The sequence below is a fragment of the Clarias gariepinus genome, chromosome 1 (assembly GCF_024256425.1).
Source record: "Clarias gariepinus isolate MV-2021 ecotype Netherlands chromosome 1, CGAR_prim_01v2, whole genome shotgun sequence".
NCBI classification, from domain to species: domain Eukaryota; kingdom Metazoa; phylum Chordata; class Actinopteri; order Siluriformes; family Clariidae; genus Clarias; species Clarias gariepinus.
In genome coordinates this window covers 5072588-5090264 of record NC_071100.1, presented here as the reverse complement: position 1 = coordinate 5090264, position 17677 = coordinate 5072588, and the positions used below count along the sequence as shown (strand labels likewise).

The 17677-nt window shown below is 40.6% G+C and overlaps 2 protein-coding genes across 4 annotated transcripts in view; both read left to right on the top strand.

Annotated features, from left to right (window-relative positions):
- LOC128507244 (uncharacterized) overlaps nt 1-7253 on the top strand; it is a 32002-nt gene extending 24749 nt beyond the window's left edge. The window contains exons 6-8 of the mRNA XM_053478017.1: nt 3300-3548; nt 3773-3889; nt 7207-7253. Coding sequence (XP_053333992.1) covers nt 3300-3548; nt 3773-3889; nt 7207-7253 — 413 coding nt within the window. The remainder of the gene's footprint in view (nt 1-3299; nt 3549-3772; nt 3890-7206) is intronic.
- Nucleotides 7254-14782: 7529 nt separating this feature from the next.
- LOC128519914 (E3 ubiquitin-protein ligase TRIM39-like) lies at nt 14783-17259 on the top strand. Of its 3 annotated transcripts, XM_053493919.1 has the most exons (7): nt 14786-15367; nt 15474-15569; nt 15682-15915; nt 16011-16158; nt 16356-16382; nt 16484-17017; nt 17249-17259. In XM_053493919.1, the coding sequence occupies exons 1-7, from the start codon at nt 14786-14788 to the stop codon at nt 17257-17259; spliced, it is 1632 nt and encodes a 543-aa protein (XP_053349894.1). The 3 variants fall into 3 exon arrangements, with proteins under 3 accessions (XP_053350030.1, XP_053349894.1, XP_053349970.1); XM_053494055.1 differs by lacking the exon at nt 17249-17259 and having other exon boundaries at nt 14783-15367; nt 16484-17028; XM_053493995.1 differs by lacking the exon at nt 17249-17259 and having other exon boundaries at nt 15808-15915; nt 16484-17028.
- Nucleotides 17260-17677: the final 418 nt, after the last annotated feature.

Genomic DNA, 17677 nt, shown 5'->3' with positions numbered 1-17677 from the left:
TTGGCTGAGAAACATTCCACAAACTGGGGATACTTTACACTTGAAAATGAGTGGGGGGATCTGTATCCTGGCTTTTTCTAGTTAGCACTGGCACACCTGAATTCTCACTTCCATGTGAGAGGGTGTTCTCCCCCATGTTATATACACACTACCGTTCAAAAGTTTTAGAACACTTTCTAACTCCATGATGGTTCCTGATTTTTATTTCTTTCTACATTGTAAAGGAATGCTGAAGGCGTCCAAAAAATGCATTAATCTCCTTTGAACAGTTAATGGTGAGATGTTTCTGCTACTTCTGCTCTGTAAAGACTTCATAACGCCTCTAATCTGAAGGGCTGTTAATTGGTCATTTTTCAGGCTGATAACTCTAAATTAACTTCTCGTCTGCGGCAGAGGTAGGTTTTGGTCTCGCCCTCCTGGGACGGCCTTCATGAGAGCCAGGTTCATTATGGTGCTTGACGGATTTCGCAAATGCACTTGACAATACTGTTCTTGCAAGAACTATTACAGAAAGGCTGACCTCTGTGTCTTAAAATAATAACTGTTGTTTTTGTTGTTGTTACATAATTACCTAATTCCATATGTGTTATTTTATAGTTTTGAAATCCCCAGTATTGTTGTAGAATGTAGAAAATAAATCACTAAACAAAAACAAAGAAATTTGCAAGTGACTGTAGTGTATATCACAATTGATTTTGCTTGTCAGTTGTGTTTTTTTTTTTTTTTTGCTGCTCTTTTGCATGTAGTAATTAGTATATTTATATAATATGATATTATTTCGACTGAAACTAGTCACATAAGAAAATAATAATAGTATAATAATAAAAAAGCAGTGGCTGTAGCAATGATAATTGCAACAGCCAACCCTGTTTTAGCACATATTGTGCTAGGAGAATGTATTGCACACATTATTCTGACCTCTTATTATTTTTTGTTACTCATCATGGCACTGGTGGGTCAGTGGTAGGTGTTTCGCCTGCCATGCGGGAGGCCCGGGTTCGATTCCCAGCCACTGGATGCAGTGCCGGTCCCAAGCTTGGATAAAATGGGAGGGTTGCGTCAGGAAGGGCATCCGACGTAAAACCTGTGCCAAGTTATAGTGCGGACTGGATATTCCGCTGTGGCGACCCCATGCTGGGAGCAGCTGAAAGACGTACAACAACTTTTTGTTACTCAGACATTGTGGTGTTTAATGCGGGACAGAGGCTGTTTTTCGGTCTGTTTGTTCATGCTTCAATAGTTCTGTAACTTCTGCCTGGGGGAAACAGTTTAAACAGATGGTATAAGTCCTTAAAAATGCTTTGGGCCTTGCTGAGGCACTAGAAACTGTAGAGATCCTCCATGGATGGAGTAAGATAGTCAAGGATTTTCTATATGGTGTTGGTCCTCTGAAGTGCTTTTTTCCCCCAATAGTTCAGCAGGCCAACCACATGGGAATGCATTGGGTCAGCACACTCTTTATGGAGCAGCAGTAGAAGGACATTAAATGTTTCTCAGTTAAGTTGTTCTTCCTGAGGAAGCCATTGCTGTGCATCCTTTTTATTTGTTGGTGCTCAGATTGTTATTGATACATCAAACTGTCATCTTTTCCACTTTGTCCCTGTATGTGGTCTCCTCTTCGCCCTGAGATAAGTCCAACCACTGTTGTGAATTTTATAATGTTTTCTGGATGGGTAGAGGTGCAGTGATATGTGTAGAGAGTGTAGATCAGTGGGTTCAGTACACACCCCTAAAAAACGTTCTGATAGTTGAAAGTGCTGGTCTCTTTTAATTCTCTGTGGACAATCAGTCAGTTTTAGGTCACTTAATTTAGCCACCGGTTTCTGTGGGATGATACAATTGAAGGCAGAGCTCCAGTCACATACTGTACTGCAGGTGCAGGTTTTTTTTTTCAACTTCAAAGTACATGGTGATTCCATAATATTTTACTCAGAATTAAGTGATTCCATATTTTTTTTCCTCTGCTTGATCTGCAAAAACAGTTGCAACTGACTTCAGTGTTATTTATTATTTACTTACTTATTTTTAATGTTGCTTAAAGTCAAGGTTGGATGGTTCAATGAAAAATAATTTTGTGGTATGTCTGTTGTATTTTTATTTTATTTTTTGTTACTTTTTTTCTACACAATCAAACAATTAAATGAACATTTTCCAAGAGTGGTGATTCCATACTTTTTGCCATGAGCTTCCTTGATGCTTAATATGAGTCAGATTTGTGTAGAGATCTGCAGCTACTGTATGGCATCCTCTGAAGTTCTATTTGCTCCATATACAGTACAAACTGATGTGGGTCAAATGCTGGTGAAAGATCGCTTGTTATATGACTCTAAACCAGCCTCTCAAAACATATTGTAATGATGGGAGCGACAGCCACAGGATGATTATCATCTAGGCTATTTACAGTAGTCTTTTTTTGGCAGTGGGATGATTATTGATGATTTCAGGTAGACTGAGATAGAAGACCACCTAGGACAGATTAACAATTCTTGTGAAGACCCCAGGCTGGTTTGCACTGTCATTCAGCACCCTCCTATTCACGCCATGGGGTCTGGTAGCTTTCCTAGGATTTATCACCTTTAGTGTACTCCTCTTCTCATATTCTTTCATAACATAGACATAATATTTTCCTAATATTTTTTCCAAACACTCACTAACACACTATGTGCAACTTGGAATTGCCAGTTAGCCTAATCTAGTTTTTCGCAATATCTATTGTTTACAAGGTAACGTAAAACAAAAAGTGTGACCAGCACCAAAATACTCATAACACCCATAATATAAGAAATACGTCCTTGAAACTGTGATGTCTTCTATAAGCAAATACTGTTAACATGGTCATTGGGTGTTATCTTTGGGTGATATATTATATTATATTATATTATATTATATTATATTATATTATATTATATTATATTATATTATATTATATTATATTATTTTATATACTGTATTTTATTCCCACCTCAGGTCTGTGTGCATGGAGTTAGCTTCTTTTCTTTGTGCTTGGTGGGTTTCATCTTGGTAATCTGGTTTCCTCACATAGTCCAAAGACATGCAGGGTAGGCTAATTGGTGTTTCCAAATTGCCCATAGTGGAAGAGTGAGAGTATGTGTGTGTCTGTGTGTGTGTGTGTGTGTGTGTGTGTGTGTGTGTGTGTGTGTGCCCCGCAATGGATTGCCACCCCAGTAGTCGGTGTACTCTCCCAAGTGCCCAGAGTTACCTGGGATAGACTCCATAATCCTGCACAAGATAAGCGGTTGCAACAGAGTTTGCTGTAGATCCTATTTTCTGTATACTAGATGCCGATGTGATCCTGGAGAGTCCTGTCCATCCTGTGTCTAAGGGACATCCTCTGACTCTACGCTGTTTATTTCGCAATGCAAATACCTCAAACCTCCAAGCTGATTTATATAAAGATGGATTAGTTCTCCAGACACAGACTACAGGAGAGATGATCATCCATAAGGTCTCAAAGTCAGATGAAGGTTTCTACCACTGTAAATACACAGGGGAACCAGAGTCACCGAAAAGCTGGGTCTCAGTCAAAGGTGAGATATTATTTAAATATTGATTTAAATACACCTGAGACTTAATGTGTGGTATTCAGTGTCCTCACATATTGGATGTGAATGCATGTACAAGTATGATGATCCTTCATAAAGATACTGTGAATAAATGTATGTATTTTTTGGTTTGAGCTAAAACGTTTAAACTATGCAAAACATTTTGTTAAATGAAATCTTCTCATTATAATTATTCTATCCTCTGTTAGGTCCGTCAGGTGTAGAAGCTCCATTCTCAGTGCTCCTGCTGATCTGTAGTGTAGTGACGGCATCTCCGTATCTGCTGGTCACCATCATTCTGCTGTTCAAATGTTACAGAGCTGGAGGTAAGAACTCTTTCAGTATGTCTTTAAAATTCACATAAAAATTTTAATTAGTGTGGGAAAAAAAAACATTTTTACCTCAGGAAGTTTGTTTAACTTTAATGTTACTATTTGCATATAATTTAATTATAATATATCTGAAAGTTAGAAGATTTGGTCTTAATTGCATTTACATTATGTTTAAAATGTTAGTATGATGTAAAACAGCATATCTGTAGAGGACTGAGGGTGAATTTGCACATTACAGGCACTTTGGTCAGTATCTAAAAAAAGGCTAACTTAGTTTAAAAAGATTCACTATTTTCTAATAAAGATACTTAGTTTATTAACTGATATAGCAAAACAAATCAAATAGTGTGATGTTCAATAACAATACATCTCTCTGTAGTGGATTTGAGTAAAATGTGAAAATAAGATGTGCTGACTTTTAGAAATAGAAACTACAATGGAGCGTTCTGGCCAATATGGGAATAAAAAAAAAAAAAAGGGGCAGATAATTTATAACACATATTGACCATAATACTCCGTTGTATAAAAACAAATGATAGACAATTGTGAAATTTGAACAGCACAGTGCTGTAACAGTCAGATTTGTTATTAATGGAGTTACACTAAATTTTTCTCTAACTTCTAACTAAATTTTTATATAAACTTTTATCTAACTTCAGGTATAGCGGTATAGGCCTAGCGGAACAAGAAAAGACAAACAACAACAACAATTTACCAAAACCCAAAGTGTAAAGGTTAAAACTCCGGCAGAGGGACCCGTGCCGAACAACAATAATTAATAACTGATTTTAAAGAAAACAATACCACATACTGTATGGGTGTAATGACGGCGTGTGTCTCAAGAGAGGGAAACATAAAGCAAAAAATTAAAAATATATAAAGCAAAATAAATAAAATACTGGTTGGGTTTCCAGATGTGTCACAGAAAAAAAAAAGTTAAAATCATTTTAAAAATGTCTAATTTCGTTGCACCACACACAAAAAAAAAATTTAAATTGCAAAATTACTCAAATTTTGAATTGTTTTATAGTCATAAAACTACCATAAAACCACGTGATCATATGTGCCTAGCGTATTTCTTCCACAACGTGACACAGAAAGTGGTGTGTGTGTGTATATATATATATATATATTTGTATATGATTGTAAAGCTCCGTAGTGGGCACAGAAATCACGGACACAAGGCGGAGTTGCAGTGAACTCAGGTACACTTTAGTGTGCTTAGTGTATAGGAAGAAAACATGTACAGTATATGGATAAACGGCAGCAAAATTACACGCAGGAGTCTCGATCATGGTTAGTAGGGAGATGAGCAGACGGGACAACCACGCATTCAGAGTTTGGTGGGAGCAGTGCAGTAGAACTCACAGGTTGAGCGCTCAGGTTGACTCAGCTTCAGCGATGTGCGAGGAACAGGGCTCTCACTGGTGTAGGCGTCTGTAAGCACAATAAGAGTGACGTGCTTTGTTTACACTACTTACCGGCCAATGCCGCCAGGGTCCTTTTACAGTGAACCGTCGACAGGTGGCTGCCAGGTGATTCGCTGTAACCAAAGCCGGTGATTTGTGGCGCTCCGCCCCTTCTTCCGTTTTAGCGGCTGCTCCGGTCGTAGGAAGTGTTACGGATGTGGGCAGTGTTGCCAACTTAGCGACTTTGTAGCTAGATTTAGCGACTTTTCAGACCCCCTTGACGACTTTTTTTCAAAAAAGCGCCTAGCGACAAATCTAGCAACTTGTGGACAAACCTTAGCAACTTTGGACAACAAATGTCGCCAGTTTTCCCAGTACAGTTACTCATCTCCCTGTGTCTGCTCTGATCAGTGAGCGCCAGCTCCGACTAAAAGCAGCAGCATATTCCCTTGACCGCTCAGTGGCTGACATAGATGTGAATGAGCTGCGCATGTGCAAACGATGTTGCCACGGACCAATCACTTACCTTCTTCTCCTTTGCTTGAAATAAAACAATTTAATTTGTACGTTTCTTTTTTTTTTCTTTTTTATGCAAATATACACATGTCGTCATCTAGCGACATTTGGTGACTTTTCGTAAAGACTTTAGCTACTTTCCATTGAAAATAGTTGGCAACACTGGATGTGGGTTTTTTTCCGGATGAGTGAGATGCTACTTTTGTGTGAGGTGTACTGGCTATAAGCCCGTTGACACAATGATATACATATTATATGGTTTATTATGTTATCTGGTAACAGAAACAACCATGAAATGTGTGGTTTGTGCCCAATGCGCATATGGCCCTTTGCGCGTCTATAAAGCGCGGAGACTCCAGGAGCCACACTACAGTATATTATGCAATTGGTAAGCCTTGATATAATCATAAAAAACACAGTGATGCAAAACAAAAACCCTAAAACTGCTTTGAGTTTTAATTAAACGACAAACAAAAAAAATGGTGCACCAAAAAAAATATATATATATTTACAAAATACATACAACTTTGTTTTTGTTCACATGTGTGTGTAGCGGAAGAGATGGCTCGATCTTAATGGTAATATTGAAACAGTCTGGGAGCACGAAGACGGAGCATAAGGTGAATTAGTCCGGTAGAGATTAATCCAGAAAACGGGAAAGTCCAACTTATATTGGAGTTCACAATATTACAAAATTCACGCTCTCTTGAAGGAAACTCCATAAACAGCGCTGTGTCAAAAATAATCTCTGTTTTTGTGACAATTGTCGTGGAGTTTGAAATATATTGTGAAACTATCGTCAGCGGATATAATTTCATTTGGATTATTACCCCGGACTGTTTCACCACTTCACTCCAGCTCCAAAATCGTGCTCCCAGATTATTACCAACATTTCCGGTGAGGCTGATCCAGCTCTTCCACTACGCACACCATTCATAAATAATTCAGACTTTGCACAATCGTTCCACTCACTTACACATCATCTGGTTTTGTAAATATTATTATTCGTTTTTTTTTTTTTTTTGGTTTTGGTGCATCTCTTTTGTTTATTTATTGTTCAATACACAATTGGGTTGCTGTTTAAAATAGTTGTCTCCATCTTAACTGGTTCTGGGCGGCTAGCGCTTCACCAGAGACTAGACCTATCGTACTGCATATGACTGTGTATGTGACCAATAAAATTTTAATTTAAGATTAAAGTTCCCATTTTAACTTAGTAGATAACGTATCCAATGGTTACAGGGTAATAATTGATAAAGAATCTCAGATCTTGCAGTTACTAATGTTGAATTAATGATTTGTTAATTTTTTTAACATCTTTTCCTAAAGCACTGTCATTCATATAAGCATTAAAATAGACAATAAGCTTTTTAATTTCTTTAACAGATCTCACTGATGGAGACAGAATCAAGAATGCAGTCATAGAGGAGTGAGCAACGGTTATCTATAAAAAGAGGATGCATTTACTGTAGAAATAATTTCCTAATTTCTTTTTATGTTAAATAAAAGTTTATAGATTTGAAATAATAATTATTTGTAATTTTAATATCATTATGTTTGTAGCTGAGCATCTTGTTTTTCTGACTATTTATCTAAAGTACCTCATGTGGTGAAAGTTAACATACAGTTCTGCTCAAAAGTCTGCATACCTCAGGAGAATGTGCAAGACGTGGAGCATTTTTAAAAGAAAACATTAGAAACAAGGCAAAACAGAAGATGGCCATTCTAGAAATTTCACCTTCTTCTGTTGTAGTCATAGATTTGTCAACTTGGCTTTGTGCTTTAGATTATTGGCATGTTGAAAAAAACAAGATGCATCCTTTTTTGCTGAAGAATGTAATTTAACTGCTGCATTCATCTTGGCATCAATCACAATAACTCACGGGTGTGGAAACCTCCCTGGAGTAGCCATTTAAACCTGTGAATGTAATCCTGTGTGTTTATTATGTGGTCAAACATATAAGGATATGTAAACTTTTAAACAGGTTTGCTTGGGAGGTTTCAGTTATCATTGGGTTTAAAAAGGAGTTAAACTACTTATTATTAATTACTACTACTTATAATTAATGACTCCATGGGACCACCATCCTTAAGTAAGTAAGAAAAAAAATAAAATAAAATAAAAAAAAAAAAAAAATATATATATATATATATATAATAATTGGCTTTCTTTCAGGGTATGGGAACTTCTGAGCATAACTGTTAAATTGTCTGCTGAATAATAATCATGCTATAATAATGGTAACTTATTGGTGAGTGTTGCTGAGAGAGGTCTGAGTTTTATACATACTGTACAGTGGAACCTTGGATTACGAGTATAACTTGTTCCGGAAGTGGGCTCGTAAACCAAATCAAATTATTTGTTCCACAGCCCCCCCGCCAAAAAAAAAAAAACATAAAAATAATTAATACAAAATATAAAGTGAAAATAAAACAAATTAACCTGCACTTTACCTTAAAATAAAGTAAAAATTAATCCCGACAGATAAGTGTGTGTGTGTGTGCGTGTGTGTGTCTAAAGGGTTGGAACCCCTCTCTTACTTTTTTCCCTACACATTTACCCTTCCTTCACTCTTTATACACACACTTGCGCACACAACAGAAACACTGTTTTATCAGAAAAATAAACAAGAAATCTCCAATGACACTCGATAGAGCAACACACTAACGGAATCACTGCTGTAAAATAAAAATAAAACACATTAACCTGAACTTTACCTTTGAAAAGAGTTTTTGAAGAGTTTCTGTGTAGAGCAGAGAAAAGGAGTGTGTGTGTATGTGCATTTGTGAAGACGAAAGTAGGGAGGAGTCTGTGTGTATGGTTTGGGCAGCTCTCCAATGATGCGCACACACACAGACACAAAGAGCAGCTGATACAGAAGAGAGAAAATGGATCTTTACCCTCTCTAATGAGACTTGCTTTTGATTTACACGTGCACTGTACACACACGCATACAGACACACACGTGGTCACAGTGTTATAGTAAACAGCACACGCCTGCATGGATGTTGCTTATTGCAGTAAGACTGCTGCACTAAGACCCAGCAGGGGAGACGATTACCTACAATTCCGCAGTGCAAGGGGGAAAAAACATTGGCTCAGTTGTGATCATGTGACGCATGGCCTCAAAAAAGGAAGCGCATGCGTGATACATGATATTCGGTACTCGTAAACCAAGACTTCTTCATTTTCCAAGTCAAAATTTATTAAAAATCTTTGCTCGTTTTAAAGAACACTCGCAAACCACGTTACTCGCAATCCAAGGTTACACTGTATATATTTCTCTTTTCAGCTGTGCGACATTTAATCGTCATTGTGTAAGGGGATTTGTGCTTGTAATTTGTTTTTAAAATATGTTTTTTTTCAATAAAAACATTAAAATAAATGCATCAGTACCAATGAAGACTATTTGCACAATATATAATAAGTGTTACATAAAATGTAATCATTGAAATGATGTAGAAAGTGTACGCAATATATAATGAGAAAGCTCTGACTAACTACTCTCAAATATCATATTGAATATCATTTGACATTAATAAAAGAAGATATCACAATTGTAAACAAAAAATAACTTTTAGCTGTTCAATTACAACTTATAAAATAAATATTCAGGATTTTAAGAATTATATATTATTTAGGGAAAAAAAAACAATATTTATAGTCAATTTATGATCTGTAGAAATAAAAGAGAGATTTTGTTTGTACATTGGTCAGAACTCACTCTTTCATTAATATCTTTATGTGTCATACATTGAAGGACCAGAAACCGGTCTCAGAATTTATTTATTTTTTTTGCTGAATGACTGCCTGTATGTCTGTCCAGCCGTGTTTGTCACAGCATCACGCAAAATTGGCTGACCAGAATTTAATAAAACTTTGCCAGTCCTTTGGCATTTTTTACTCAAAAAAGTATTGATCACTCAGGTTTGCTGACGGTGAGGTGATTGTTTGCTTTACATGTCAGGAAGCCCTCATGTCTGTGTTTCCTTCTGGCTCTCCCTTTTAGTTATGATGTCATAGTTAGTCCTGCCGGAGTCTCTGCTTGCACTCTACAGTTAATATACATTCACATTATACATTGTGTGACTGTGACCAGACCTAACTGCCATCTCTCCTCTTCTTCTCTTCCTCCCCCTCTTTCTTTTTCCTCTCTCCTCCTGTCCCCCCCTTTCACTCTTTCTCTCTCTCTGTCGAGCTACACATGTCGTTCCTGAGCTGCCAGTGATCCAGACTCCCTCTGCCCTCCGGACCTGTCTGACCCATCCTGGTGCCCCGCTTCTGGTTGAAGATCCCAACACATGGATGCCCCGTGTGTCTCTCTGGGATGCGTCTGGTGTCTGGGAATAATTCTCTCTACCTAGAAAATGGTTCTGGCCTTGACTGGTGTTGGCAACTGTTTCTCTGGGGACTTGACAGTTCTAAAGTTCATGACTGGAACTTCTTACAAGTCTACCTGGGTCTTCAATAACTACCTGGACTCCATATTAACATCAATTAACATCAGCTATTATAGCTGAACTGCCTCCCACCCTGTATAAATGCAGATCATTTACTGCTTTCTGTTTTACCCAGATGAGGATGGATTTCCTGCTGAGTCTGGTTCCTCTCAAGGTTTTTTCCTATTACCATCTCAGGGAGTTTTTCCTTGCCACTGTCGCCCTCGGCTTACTTACCAGGGACAAACTGACTATTCTGATTCATACACATTCACATTCCATACAAACTTAAATCATTCTTTTAATTGTGTAAAATTGCTAAAAAAAATTTGCGCTATACAAATAAAATTGAATTGAATTTAATTGGTATTTGCCTGAAGTTCACAGCATCTACAGTAGTGCTTTTTTATGCGTCTTTTCTCTCAAGATGGATGTGGCAATACACATCATTTAAGAGTCAATCAATGCAATAGTTTACCTTGTATACAGAGTTGTGGAAGACAATTTGTTTTCCTCTGTTTCCTTCTTTTTATTTTAGAAGGAAAAAAAATCACAAAAGTTTTGGGGAGCTTTGGGGTCCCTGATTATAAATCAATTATAAAATGTGGCCCCCCACGGTCCCCCCACGATTTTTTGGTTTGTTGCCTCAGGTCAACAACATGCTATGAGGGTAGTAAAACACAAAGTTCTCTATATTATATAATAAGTGGATTGAGGAACAAATCAAGCAATAAATACTTTAGAAGTTTTATTTACACAACAATTTAAACATCAGCCACAAATTGGTTATTGATTACTGGCCTAGAGATTAGCTGAGGTGTGTGTTTGTGTTTCTGAATGTGTTCCCCTGGGGTACTGTTTGAATTGGTTTGTCATATTTTTTTACGAAGGAGAGTCTGTATTATTCTGTATGGAACATCAGAAAACAGTTGCTGGTGGATGTGAAACAGAGGTTTATGTCACACTTGTTGGCATTTGTATTCATTTGTACCTTGCATCTCCCTCTTATTTTCCTTTTAAGAACCGAAATGGGTGTGGGTGTGTATATATATATATATATATATATATATATATATATATATATATATATATATATATACAGGGGAACCTCGGATTACGAGCACAATTCGTTCTGGAAGTGGGATCGTATTCCAAAATACTCGCAAACCAAATTTATTTTCCCATAAGAACTGATGAACACTCCAATTATTCGTTCTACAGCCCAAAAATAAATACATAAAAATAATTGATACAAAATATTAAGTAAAAATAAAACAAAATAACTTGTACTTTACCTTTCAAAAAAGTAAAAAATAAATCCCGGCAGATCCCTTTGTGCACGCAGGCGCTGTGTATGTGTGTGCATGTGTGTGTGTGTGTGTATGAGGCTAGAGTAAATGGAGACTCTTGCTTTCAGCCCCTCCTGTCTCCCCTCCTCATCTTACACATTAAAACTTTCTTCTCTCGTTTAAACACACTTACACACACACACACAAACACACACACACACATTAACGGAAAGACTGTTGTTCTCCCCTAAATTATTAAAGCTTCTCCACTTTAATTTAATGTTACAGCATAACAGCCCGTTAATTCATGCTCGTGTAATGATGATGAGATGGACAAACTGGTCGATGCCTGTTCTTTTATTTGCTGCATTGTCAGGTTGTAGTTCAAACTTTCGGGTGGATCCTGCACTTAAATCCAACTAAAAAAACAACAACTGAAGAACAGAACTCAGGCTCTATATCCTAGCTTAGATCTCGCCTTCGCGTTCACACTGGACTGCATTACCCACACTGCATCTCCCGCTGAGACTGGACTACACTTCCGGAAACAGCGGTCATAAATCGACGTCTCTCTCCCTGCACTGTTTTATCTAAAAAAAAAGAAGATCACTTCTTAGCCACTCACACTCAAAAAAATAACTTGTTGAATGAACGTAATTAAATTATGGAAAGAATTTCCACCTGATTTAATGGCTTTCTTTCAGCGTTAACCACTCGAGCCATCGCGCTAACTGCCCCTCGGGCTCTTTAAAACTAAGCAGCCACATCAGCAAAGTGTGATCGGTCCGCAGCAGGAAGAATTGCCCGTATAAATATGGCCTAAAATGTTTAAGGGCCGCGACGACCGCTAGCAGTTCGCGCCGAGTGACGCAATAGTTCCTCTCCGGTCCTGACAACGCGCGGCTGAAGTAAGCTATAGCATGCTCTTTACCCTCGGAAACCTGAGACAGGACGGCCCCCAGCCCTACATCGCTTGCGTCCGTGTCGAGGATAAACATACGAGATGTATCAGGATATCCGAGAACGGGCGACGTGACCAAAGCTTCTCGTAACCGAGTAAAAGCACGCGCGTGCACCCTGTCCCAGCGAAACGGCTGATTCTTTCTTGTGAGCCCGTGCAGCGGACTGGCGATCGTGGCAAAATCCTTCACAAACCAGCGATAGTAAGAGGCTAACCCGAGGAAGGTGCGCAGTTGTGACACATTTAGCGGTTCAGGCCAATTTTGCACGGCCGCAATTTTTGCTGGATTGGTGGCAATACCTCTAGCACTAATTACGTGTCCTAGAAAACCCGTCTCCCGCCGCAACAGCTGGCACTTTTTGGGGTTGAGCCGCAAATTCGCCCGCCGGATAGCCAAAAATACTTCACGTAAGAATCTTTACGCGTCACCTCGTTTAACCGCCGGTAGTCCACACAAAACCGCCACGATTCGTCCTTTTTACGCACGAGCACAACGGATGAGGACCACGGTCCGGACGCTGGCTCTATGACGCCCGAGTCGGCCATCTCACGCAGCTTCTGCTCGGCGATGGCTCGTTTAGCTAATGGGCGTTAAAGCTCGGCCATTATCCTAGCTCGGTCGGCTACCGGATGTTTACATGGCGCGTCCACCGGAAGTTCCGCCCCCCTGGTGCGTGCTTCTAACCCGTCCGGCTGCGCTTTGGGCACTAGCAACCTGGCTAACCCGAAGTTACCGCGCAGAGTTCCGTCCACGAGATTCAGTACCGCACCCCACCTTTCCAAAATGTCTAAACCCAAGATACAATCATCCTCGATGTCTGCCACAAAGAACGGATGGGAAAGAATGATTGCACCTACTTGTATTAGCACCGTGCGACAGGCCCGTATCTTCAAATAACCTCCCGATACGGTGCAAATGCTCAAAGCCGGGTCCGGCAGCATACAACCGCGCTCACCTTGATCTAATACTCCCCAGCGCAGCAGCGAAACCGTAGAGTGTACCCTAGTGTCCACGAGCGCCCGTAGCGAAACGTTGTCCAGGCCACAGTTCACGTAGACACCCGCGCGATTTCCTACGCATCCTGACTGGAAGTTGAACCCGGCCGTTGGGGAAGCAAAGACGGCTGTAGGAGGCGGCTTCTCCTCGGCTAGTTTTAACGGCTGCTGGAGTACGTTGTCCTCAGGCCTGAGAACGTCGCAGCGGTAATCCGTCAGTCCCTGGCCTCAGTGTGGTCGCGGAATCTCTGAGGCTGAGTCGAGGCCTAGCCGCGACGGGTAGCCCTGTCCCCGGCTAGGTTCACCTACCGAGCGGCCCCGAGCCACGGGAAAACGCTCGGCTCTTTCGCCGTGGTGATCTGCCATGATGGGCTCTGCGTTCGGCTTCGCGCAGCGCCTCAAACAGGGAAGCCGGTGCCGCCAACCGGATGTGCTCGCGAAGCCGCGACGGCCGAATTCCCCGCAGGAACGCACGCCGTGCTAGCTCTTCCTGCTGGACGGGCCCGAATTCCGTGTAGCCCCGGCGTGCGAGAGATCTCAGGTCCATGGCGAACGCCCCTAGTGGCTCGGAGGCGCTCCGCACGCGGGTTGCCAGCTCCTCGCACGCGGCCTCGTTACGGTCATTCGCGCCGAACTGGAAGTGGAGCGACTCCCGCAACTTCGCCCAGTCCTTCCGCTCATCCAGCCGGAGGTCTTCCAACACCCGGAGTGCTTCGCCCTCCAGCGAGAGGGCCACCCGGACGGCTGTTTCCGCCGGGGACCAGCCCACGAAGTCAGCGGCTAGCTCCACCTGGGCGATGAATGCGTGGGGCTCGACAGCGCCGATGTAGGACGGCAGGTGCAGCTGCAGGTCGCCTCGCCGGCTGACGGCGCACAGAGCTGTAGCTTGCTCTCGGGTGCGCTCTAAGTCGTTACTCTCCATCCCACTTCTGACACCAAATGTAGTGTTTTTACCGCTACACAGAACTTGGAAAGACAAGTGAGCTTCCTGGCTGCCCAATGCAAATGGCTGGGAGTAGTTTATTGAGCAACAGCACATTCCACAGTCACTAAACAGACATCTGCCCACTCACACACACACACAACCTGGCCGAAGCCACTACCCCAAACACCTTTCCCCAACACGGTGAACACATCATAACCCCTCCCGCAAAGCATGATGGTCGTCTGTCAAACCCCACCCACGACACACTATATATGCAGTGTCAGTGTGTGTTGTAAGGATTAGAATGTATAAAGTCCTCTAAAATCCACTCTCATCATGTCTCCTGTGTCAGTCATGGCTTCCTCCAGAAGTGTCCTGTGTGAAGATCAGCTCCAGTGCTCCATCTGTCTGGATGTGTTCACTGATCCAGTCTCTACTGCATGTGGACACAACTTCTGTATGATCTGTCTTAAAGAGTTCTGGGACAGCAGTTCACCCTGCCAGTGTCCAGTGTGTAAAACATATTTTGCTAAAAGACCTGAGCTATGTGTGAATACGTTCATCTCTGGACTGGCTGCTTTATTTATGAAGTCAGTTCAGACGAAATCCAGCAGTGCTGCAGAAAAACCAACCCAATCTCTGGTGCTCTGTGAGATCTGCTGTGAAAGGAAATGTGTAGCTGTGAAGTCCTGCCTGACCTGTATGACCTCTTACTGCAAGACTCATCTGGAACCTCATGAGAGAGTGTCTTCATTAATGAAGCACAAACTGATAGAGCCTGTGAAGAACCTGAAGGACTACATCTGCCAGAAACATGAGAGACCCCTGGAGCTGTTCTGTAGAGACGACCAGATGTGTGTGTGTCAGTTCTGTACTGAAGGAGACCACAGAACTCACAACACTGTTCCTGTAGAGGAGGAGAGTGCCGAGAAGAAGGTGAGAGACTGAAAATTAATAATATAATTAAAATAATATATATAGTAAAAGTTTGCAAACTAATGAAATGCCATGACCAAGGGTTGAACATCTATATTTTTTTCAGACCGAGATGGAAAAGACACGAGCAGAAGTTCAGCAGATGATCCAGGAGCGACTGAAGAAGATTGAAAAAATCAAACACTCTGTAGAACTCAATTATGTGAGTCTCTTAAATAACCTACAAAATAACTCCTTCATAACAAACACATTAGTGGAGTCTTGATACAATTATATGAAACAAAATGATTTATCCTAATTTAATCTCCTGTTAGAAAAATGCAGAGAAGGAGAAAGCAGATGTTGTGGAGATCTTCAGTGCTCTGATGAGCTGCATTGAAAGAAGACAGGCTGAGCTGCTTAAGGTGATGGAGGAGACGCAGAAAGCAGCAGAGAGGCAGGCTAAAGAGTTCATTAAAGATCTGGAGCAGGAAATTACTGAGCTAAAGAGGAGAAACACTGAGCTGGAGCAGCTCTCACACACTGAGGATCACCTCCACCTCCTACAGGTCAGAGTCCCTCTGTTTCTCAATAGCAATGCAGCACATGACAGGACAGCAGTCCCCATGCTGAGGGATTTCTCCTCTCTCCTGCTGTACTGTAGATTTACCCGTCACTGTGCAGCCCTCCACACACCCAGGACTGGACTGATGTCACTATTAACTCTCGTCTGAGTGTGGAGACTGTGAGGAGAGCTCTGTCTCAGATTCAGGAGACTCTCAGTGAGGAAATGGAGAAGCTTGATAAGACTGGTCAGTATTTATTGATCTAAATGCTAAAGTTCATAAAGACTCTGATAACAGAAGTACCTGTTTTTATCACTGCTCGTGTGCGTTTTATTGTTACAGCATTTTGTTGTAATTTACAATAATCATATATTGTATTTCACCTCATAAAGATTAAATAAAATAAATATATGATGTCAATAATTTTCTTATTTTTCAAATAGAACTCAAGAGAATTAAACAATATGCAGGTTTGTGAGCTCTTATTGATCACATGACTTAATATAGATTTCTTCACTGTTACACACTGTACAATGATAAAACTGATGTCCGCTGTGTTTCTGTCTCTCAGTGGATGTGACTCTGAATCCTGATACAGCGAATCCTTATCTCATCCTGTCTGATGATAGGAAACAAGTTACATGTGGAGACAAGAGACAGAATCTCCCAGATAACCCAGAGAGGTTTGATTATTGTCCCTGTGTGTTGGGAAAGGAGGGATTCTCCTCAGGGAGATTTTACTATGATGTGCAGGTCAGAGAGAATACTGATTGGGATTTAGGAGTGGCCAGAGAGTCCATTAACAGGAAAGGGGAGATTACACTCAGTCCTGAAGATGGATTCTGGTGTGTGTGGCTGAGAAATGATACTGAACATAAGGCTCTGGAATCTTCTCCTGTTTCCCTCTCCTTGAAACAGTCTCCTCAGAAGGTGGGGGTTTTTGTGGATTATGAGGAGGGTCTGATCTCCTTCTATGATGTTGATGCAAAGTCTCATATCTACTCTTTCACTGGTCAGACTTTCACTGAGAAACTTTATCCATACTTCTGCCCCTGTCTTAATGATGATGGTGAAAATTCAGCACCATTAATTATCTGTCCTGTTAGTCAAATATAATATTAATTTTTTTTGTTTGTTTATTTGTATTGTATTTAGAATTTTGTGATCATCTACTGTACATTGTCTAGTCCTCTTTATACTGTAGTAAAACAATCACAGAAACAGCACAGATAAAAATTAATTGACTTTAAAACAATTAAGTCATAATTATATACACAGCTGCACAGAACAGTTAGATTAGATTGATGCACAACTCACAGCGTGTATCATCTGTGAGAGAAATCTTAACACTTACATCTTTTTTATTGAGATTATCAAGCAGCATGTCACAACCAGTGGGAGCATGAACCACAGTGTATCAGTGACAAAACCTGGAACATTACTTTACTGTTTAAGGGAAACTGTCTCAAAGTCATCGCCATATCAAATATATACAAACAGCATCAGCAAACAGGAGACACAATCATAAGTCAAAGGTCACAGACAGGTACAGACAGACACTTTTCACTTTACATCAAAACCTTGCATTGCAAGTACCCTGTTGAGTGTTTTGCAAGACGAGCAAACATTTTAAATAAATTTTAACTCTGTAAACTAATGAGGTGTTCAAATTCGAGCAGTATTGTGGATAATCGTCTCTCATGCTCGGTCTCAACGCGTGTGCGTCACTCATATAGTCAACATCTGTGTCCGCTTATTCTGTTTA